The sequence below is a fragment of the Toxotes jaculatrix genome, chromosome 23 (assembly GCF_017976425.1).
Source record: "Toxotes jaculatrix isolate fToxJac2 chromosome 23, fToxJac2.pri, whole genome shotgun sequence".
NCBI classification, from domain to species: Eukaryota; Metazoa; Chordata; class Actinopteri; family Toxotidae; genus Toxotes; species Toxotes jaculatrix.
In genome coordinates, this window is record NC_054416.1 from 4,772,412 (window position 1) to 4,779,145 (window position 6,734).

Consider the following 6,734-nt stretch of genomic DNA (forward strand, 5'->3'; position numbering starts at 1 on the left):
ACAAAGAAGGAAAACAACAACAAATAACGCTTAATATGAGAAATCAATCAGACAAATCACAAACGGAGACCTTACTGTCACTTTCAGGGCGTTGTTTTTATTTATTTACTCCTTCGTGTCGTTAATTTTATTATAGAAAATCCTCCTTCCGGTTCCAATCATCGCCATTGGCCCTCACAGTATATATATAGCCCCATCTGGTGGTCAACGCTGAACACTGCAGACAAGATGGCGGCCGCCGTGAGAACATTGTGCTGCTCAGGTGAGGCAGAGGTTATCCCTTAAATCTGTTGTGTGAGAGACATGTGGAGGCCTCAAATCTGTGGTTCGTAGCTGTGAACGTTTGTTAATACTTGTCGTTGCCTCTGATATTTTGTCCGTTTGAAAAAGCACCGTAGAAGCAGTAAGAGCCAACGAGCGAGGCTAACGCTAATGCTAACAGCTCTGCCGTGTAAACCCTTGCTAACAGCAGGATGTGTTGCTTAAATGACCGCGGTGTTGTTACTTCGCTGACACGCGTAACAGACAATACTTTTATAGATGGTAGAGTCTCGTGCTGAACCCAGGCGCCACCTTTACCTGCTCGTTAGGTCTCGCGCTGATGTGTGTCCTGCGGATTACAGGTGATTGTAGGTGTGTGGAGGTGACCTCAGAGGACTCATTTTTCTTTCACCCCACTTGTTGTTTTGCAGTGTTGAGAAACTCCAGCAGACAGTTAAGCACAACGTGTGGAGTGCAGGCCGGAGAGAAATGGAGGAAAGAGTAAGTTTGCTGCTCTTGTTTTCCAGTCTGCCTGCTGGTTTGTGATAATTTGATGGAGAATTTGTTTGGAAATGTGCATTAAACAGTGTTAATGGTCATGATAAAGGTCTGAATGAGGATGTTTCTTTGTCTCCTGATTTTGAGCCCCCTGTCATCCTAAATTTTAGTTTTAAGACCTTCATTAATTCAAGTTTTGTGCCTATTATGAATTTTAGTTTAGACAAATTACCACACATCAGACTTTAGGCTTAGAAACACCACAAACTGCACAAAGGGAGGGTGGGAGAGTGGGTTAGTGAGAGCCCGTTCGCTAATTTGTATCCCACAGCAGGTGAACATGGTTGGGCTGCTTACAGCTACAAAAATTAAATTGTAGATGGTGGTGAGATGGTTCTAGGGAAACCCTTGGTAAACAAAACAGCAACTTAGATCTTTGAAAACATTTTGTTGTGTCTGAAGTTTAACTGGCAGTGCATACAATGCAACACAGCATGAGACTCACGGGGGTAAATGTCCAACAATGAACTGTGACTTCTTGATTAATGGAAACCTGTTTTATACAGATGGAGCAACTGTCGGGTTTTTAAAGCGTTTTGTGCCACAATGTGCTTGTATGAAAAGTGCTTGATGAATAAAGTCTGACTGAATGATTGAATGCATGAGGGGGCTGGTTAACTGTTGTGTATCCAAGCTTTATAAAATAAACATGGTGGCAGTGGTAAAGATTTTATCTACACCACCCACCCCTGGTCAAAAAGAGAAATATTTCCTGTTTCGTGTCTTTAATCTTTTTGCTTTTTTGTTATTTCTTCAGATGAAGTTATTGTTACTTTGGGAAAAACACAAACGTTTTACAGCGTGTGTGTGTTTGCTTGCAGGCATGGACTTTCTCGAAGCGGCACAGAGTATGGACCTCTGACAGATCTGCCTGACTGGTCGTTTGCAGGTATCCTGTATTTTCAGTTTAATTTATTTATTTAAAATGAAGTCTCATGTATTTGGAGGTATTTTGAGCAGCATAAGCCGCCATGGTCAGAGCTAATATTACATGGCAGTGATTGAGGGGATGTCTACAGTGATGTTATTCACCTTCTTTGTGTTTTTCCATGTGTTGTGGTTGTTTTCATTTACACTGTTGGTGAATTTATCTTATTAAAGTTATATTTGAAACCCTGCTGTGTCCAGAGTGGTGTGTAAACTGAAACCGGTTTTACATTCTTGTCTGTTCTCTTTAGACGATGTTGCATAATGGAATGTGTAAATAAAACATAGCTATTCTGATGCTTGATGTTGCCACAGCATCAGCTTGTGCAGTAAAGTCTGTTCTGCATCTGCTTTTGTTCTGAAGTGCTTCTGCTTTTTTTCATGCTACTTTATTTGCAATGATGTGAGAAAGCTGTGTCCATGTTTTATAAAAATGATCATGTAGCATGTTTTGTAATGGAATGGATAGTTTCTGCGTGTGTGTGTGTGTGTTAACTTTATCTTTGTGTGGACAGATGGGAGACCAGCACCACCAATGAAGGGCCAGCTGAGAAGAAAGCAAGAGAGGGAAGTTTTAGCAGTGAGTATCACACTTTAAAAAAACAAAAACATCTTATCTCCTTCTGTGTTAAATTTTGCTTGTGCTTATCTACAACCTGGCATTTTATTTTTCTTTCACAGAGACGTATCGTGATGTTGAGCACAGAGATGGACAAAGGAATGGAGACGTGGAAGTCAAAACAGGACGAGGCCAAAAGAATCGAGGAGCACAAAAAGTCTCTTCTGTTCAAACCGAAAGGGAAGCTATTACTTAAGAAAAAATCTCAAAGTTAGACACAGACTATCACCATGATCATGTTTTAATATCCTTATTATCAATATGTTGATATTCCTCCTGTGGGACGTATTTATGCAGATGTGTGGGTTTTCTCCTGCTTTATAATTTGTGTTTTTCAGTATTCATGTGTTTCTGGAATAAATGATTGTTCTTTCTGATTTAAAAATGAAGTTGTTATGGTCATGGGTTTGTGGGCTGCTTGAAAATGAGCAGAGTGGCACTGTTTAGCAAATGAGGGATGAGCTATATTCAGTTAATGTCTCTCAGCTTCCACTAGAATGCAGCATTTCTCCTTCAAGGCAGTGGGAGAGCTCAAACGCCATTTTGTCTGGTGAAGGGCTCAGAGAGGAGTTTTGTTGGGCAGGCAGAGGAAGGGAGGAGCTGGCAAACAGAGTAGCACTAATTCAAGACCCTTACTGTGTATGAGTGTGTGTGTGTTAGAGAGTGAGTGAGTGAGGGGTTCACACCTTGGCATTCTGTAATTACTTGAAATACATGACAAATGTTTCGGTCAAGACCACCTCGGGGGAAAAGGAAAAAAGTTTAGTACAATACTTAATGTTTGTGGATGAAGTGTGTTTTTAAGCAATGAGCTTTGTGAAATCATTTAATGCTGCTCAGTTTTTAAGTTTCATGGTGCATCTTCACCGACACAAAGGCAGAGCTGGAATTTTGAGTGTGCCGTTCTGTAGCCTGGTGTCTGGAAAGATAATTAGCTGGCTGCAGCCAAGTTGGCAGACGGCTTTGTCCCCACCGAAAGTGATATTTTGTGGTATCACCTCAGAATGTTTAAGCTGGAAAACGTCCTGATCAAGCTGCAGAAACACTTGTCCTTTGCGTCGTCTAATTATCAAAATGTAAATCAGCTGTGTGGAACTGGCATGAACTCTGATTCCAGTTCTTTTTCAGTGTCTTCGTATCAGCTGTATTGTTTTGAGGGAGGAGACTTGGATCTTTTTAAATAGTTTTGATGTTTGATGAAACTTTTTGTCATGTGCAGTTATAGTGTAAAGGGACGTTTTGCAGAGACGCTGAGCAGCTGTGCCTTTGTAAAGTCAGCACTAACTTAGTGTGACTTTGACTTATAAACAGACTATTTACAAAATGAGGTAAGCCTCCCCTCCCCTCCCCCTCCACTCACCCTCACTTTTGCTTTCTTCTCCCTTCTTCCTCACGTTTTTCTCTCCCTCCATCTGCCTTTTTCTCTCTCCCTCTCTCCCTCTCTCTTTGCCCGGGTCTTGTTGCAGACTTCAGCAAAGCCCCACTGTAATTAGGGCTGCTGAGTTGCAGATTCTTTTCTGTGGAGATGGGAGTTTTCTCCCCCCTCTCCTCCCCCTCCTTGTCGTGACTTACAGCTGACCAAAGGAGCTGAATGTTTGTCATGTTACAGAAGTGTGGGAGGACACTGAACACAGAGGGTGTTAAAGACCAAAAAAAAAAAAAAGTGTTGTAAGAAATGTCAGTGGTTAACAAGGCGACAGCATTCATCCTATTCTTCATTCACACAAATCCCCTCGCACCTGGACCATCAAAGACCTCCAACTGCAGCCAGCAGTGAGAAATGTAACCCCTCATTCTTTCTCTTGACTCACCGTCGTTTCACATCCTGCTTTTCTGTGAATGTCTTTCCCCTCCTCTCATCCTCCCCCGTCTCTCCCTTCCTCTCTTCCTCGTGTTGTTTTGGTTTTTGCGAAATGAGAACCAGATGTTGCTTATTGTGCAGAAGTCAGCGGTAGAGGAAGGGGAGGTGGATGTTTTTTGGGGAGGGGGTAGGGGGCGTTAGGTGAGGTCAGTCTGCTAGGATGGGGGATAAAGGGAAGGAGGGAGGATGAAGGATGAGACAGATGTGGTTGCTTTTGAGGATTAGCTGACAGTCCTCTGTAGTTTTACCCACAGACCAGAAACAGGGAGGGTTTCCTGGCAGATATGACTGGGATGGGGATGCAGGAGGATGGGCAGTGCCCCGGTGCAGAGTTGGGGGGTGGGGTGGTGTTGTGGAGGGTCTGATTCAGCAAATCGTTCCCAAAGACCGCTTCCTGACCTGGGTGTTCCAGGGGAATGGGGCACCCTGGGTAGCATAATGGACAAAATTACACAGACTGAACATTTTGAACTGTATATGACTGTATGAGAATTGGCTCTGCAGGCTGCAATTATCTTTGTTTGTTGCTAGTTGGACGGTAAACCACGTGGTTTCTTAGTACTTGGAATATTTTTTTATGCACCTGAAATTGCTTTTTTTTTTTTTTTTTTAAGCACTGATTTGTTTCACTCTTGTTTTGTCAGTTTGTTAAAATGCTTCTGCCGAGGCAGTTTTGTAGAGTTGGTTCTTTGTTTAAGACAAAGATGAGACTGCAGGAGGGTTTAGGTCTGCAGTAAAGGCGGGAGAGGACTCAGATCCTTTGCTTAAGTAAAAATACAAATGTATTAATCTAAAATATGCTATTACAAGTAAAAGTCCTGTGTTTAAAATCAAAAGCTAAAAGTATTGTTTTTTTCAGAGTAGTTATTCATTGGTTTAAATTTTTTTTTTCACCATGTCAGATTCCAGAAGTGGCTGCAATTTTTAAGTAAAATAAAAATTAATGTCTGGAATAGTGAACACTGGAAAAATTCAGTTAAAATAACAGAAAATATCGACTTGAACAGTTGGACAAAGAGTTGAGTATAACTTAAAATTTTCTGTTTTGAACTGTCACTTTTTTAATTAAGTTAATTTCACCCAAACAAATTAGTCTCTCAGTTGTCGGATACTTAATTTATTATTATTTTTTTTTTAAAGTTGTAATCTGCTACCTTAAATTTTTAAAATGTCAGGTTGGTCGGCACTTGAGTAAGTGTACTTTGTAAGTGGAAGTGAAGTAAAACGATGAAATGAAGAGAAAAAGAAAAAGTGCTATTAATGTTACAGTAGAAAGTAAATCGTGCCATAATGTAGGTCACCCAAACAAAGTCTCAGGTTGAATTGCAACCAGCTGTCCTGGCCACTTCCTGCCTGGCATGGAGAAGGAGTGCTGAGCCCGATGGTTGTTCCTGCACCGCCCAGCCAGACTGTATGAGTTCAGCATTAAAATGGCTGACAGAGAGAGAGAGAGGGAGGGAGAGACAGCGAGAAAGAGGAGTAGAAGCCAATATGGCTGCCAAAGAACTCATCTGTATTCATCTCTGTGACCTACAAGACAAGGAGAGCAGATGCTTGGCACATCAACTTGGTAACACCTCCAAACAGACGTCCGCATCACTGTAGGAAGGAGCCAGAATTAAGTGAAAAAATGTGCTGTCTGACACCGTCTGAGGACTTTTATGTCTTTTCTCTGCGTCTTCCTGATCAGCAACATCTCCGACAGCCATTAAACATGACTGTCTCTTGTCTGACTTCTCATCTGTGTGAGATAAAAAGACAAGGCACCAAAACGGCTGTTTGGCAACATAACAGTTTATAGGTCCCATAGTCTCCTAATAATTTCCTAGAAAGGAACAGTAAATTCTTGGGAGGGTTCCTGGAAAAAAAAAACTAATCTGGTTGTAATTAGAGCGAACATGGAGAAATTGTTAAATTGGTACACAGCCAGTTAATTAATTCCAGTTAATTACCAGTGTAAATAATAGCATTGGTTGTCAGCCTGGGGGTCGTGGCTTCCCGAAAGGTCACCCAATAAATCTAAGGGGTTGTGAGACAAATTGCAGGGTAAGAAAGCAGAAAAAGAAAACAGCCACACAAAATTATTATTTTTTTCTTCCAGGAATTCCTCTTTTTTTTGGTGAATTACAGGATAATATTACTGTTTTTATGCCTCAAAAATGACTCGACAGTTACTTTTTGGTCGACTAATTCATAACCACAAACCAATACGACGTTGCTTCGTTTTGAGAAGTTTGCCTAGAAAGAGAGATTAGTCAAAACAGTTACTGTGCAAGAGAGAGATCCACTGAGACAAATGGAAACACCAGGTGACACAGACAGAGAGAGAGTTTGGCCGGTGTAGCAGGAAAGTGGATGAGCAGATGTGAGTAGAAAATGTGAGGTCAGTCAGGTTAGTGTACAGTATATTCATACAAGTGAAGCAGACGGGCCACATTTTAACAACGACACGAAAAAGCCTCTTTCAGTCTCTCACAAGATGACCTGCAGAAATAAAGCAGTGGGAGC

General features: G+C 41.5%; 1 protein-coding gene across 1 annotated transcript; it reads left to right on the forward strand.

The window, feature by feature from the left end:
* The first annotated feature begins 191 nt into the window (after nt 1-191).
* Nucleotides 192-2,754, forward strand: mrpl52 (mitochondrial ribosomal protein L52). The gene is made up of 5 exons (XM_041030761.1): nt 192-262; nt 693-762; nt 1,641-1,708; nt 2,262-2,326; nt 2,428-2,754. Exons 1-5 carry the CDS (start codon nt 229-231, stop codon nt 2,578-2,580), a joined length of 390 nt encoding a protein of 129 aa, XP_040886695.1. The 5' UTR covers nt 192-228; the 3' UTR covers nt 2,581-2,754.
* The last annotated feature ends 3,980 nt before the right edge of the window (nt 2,755-6,734 follow it).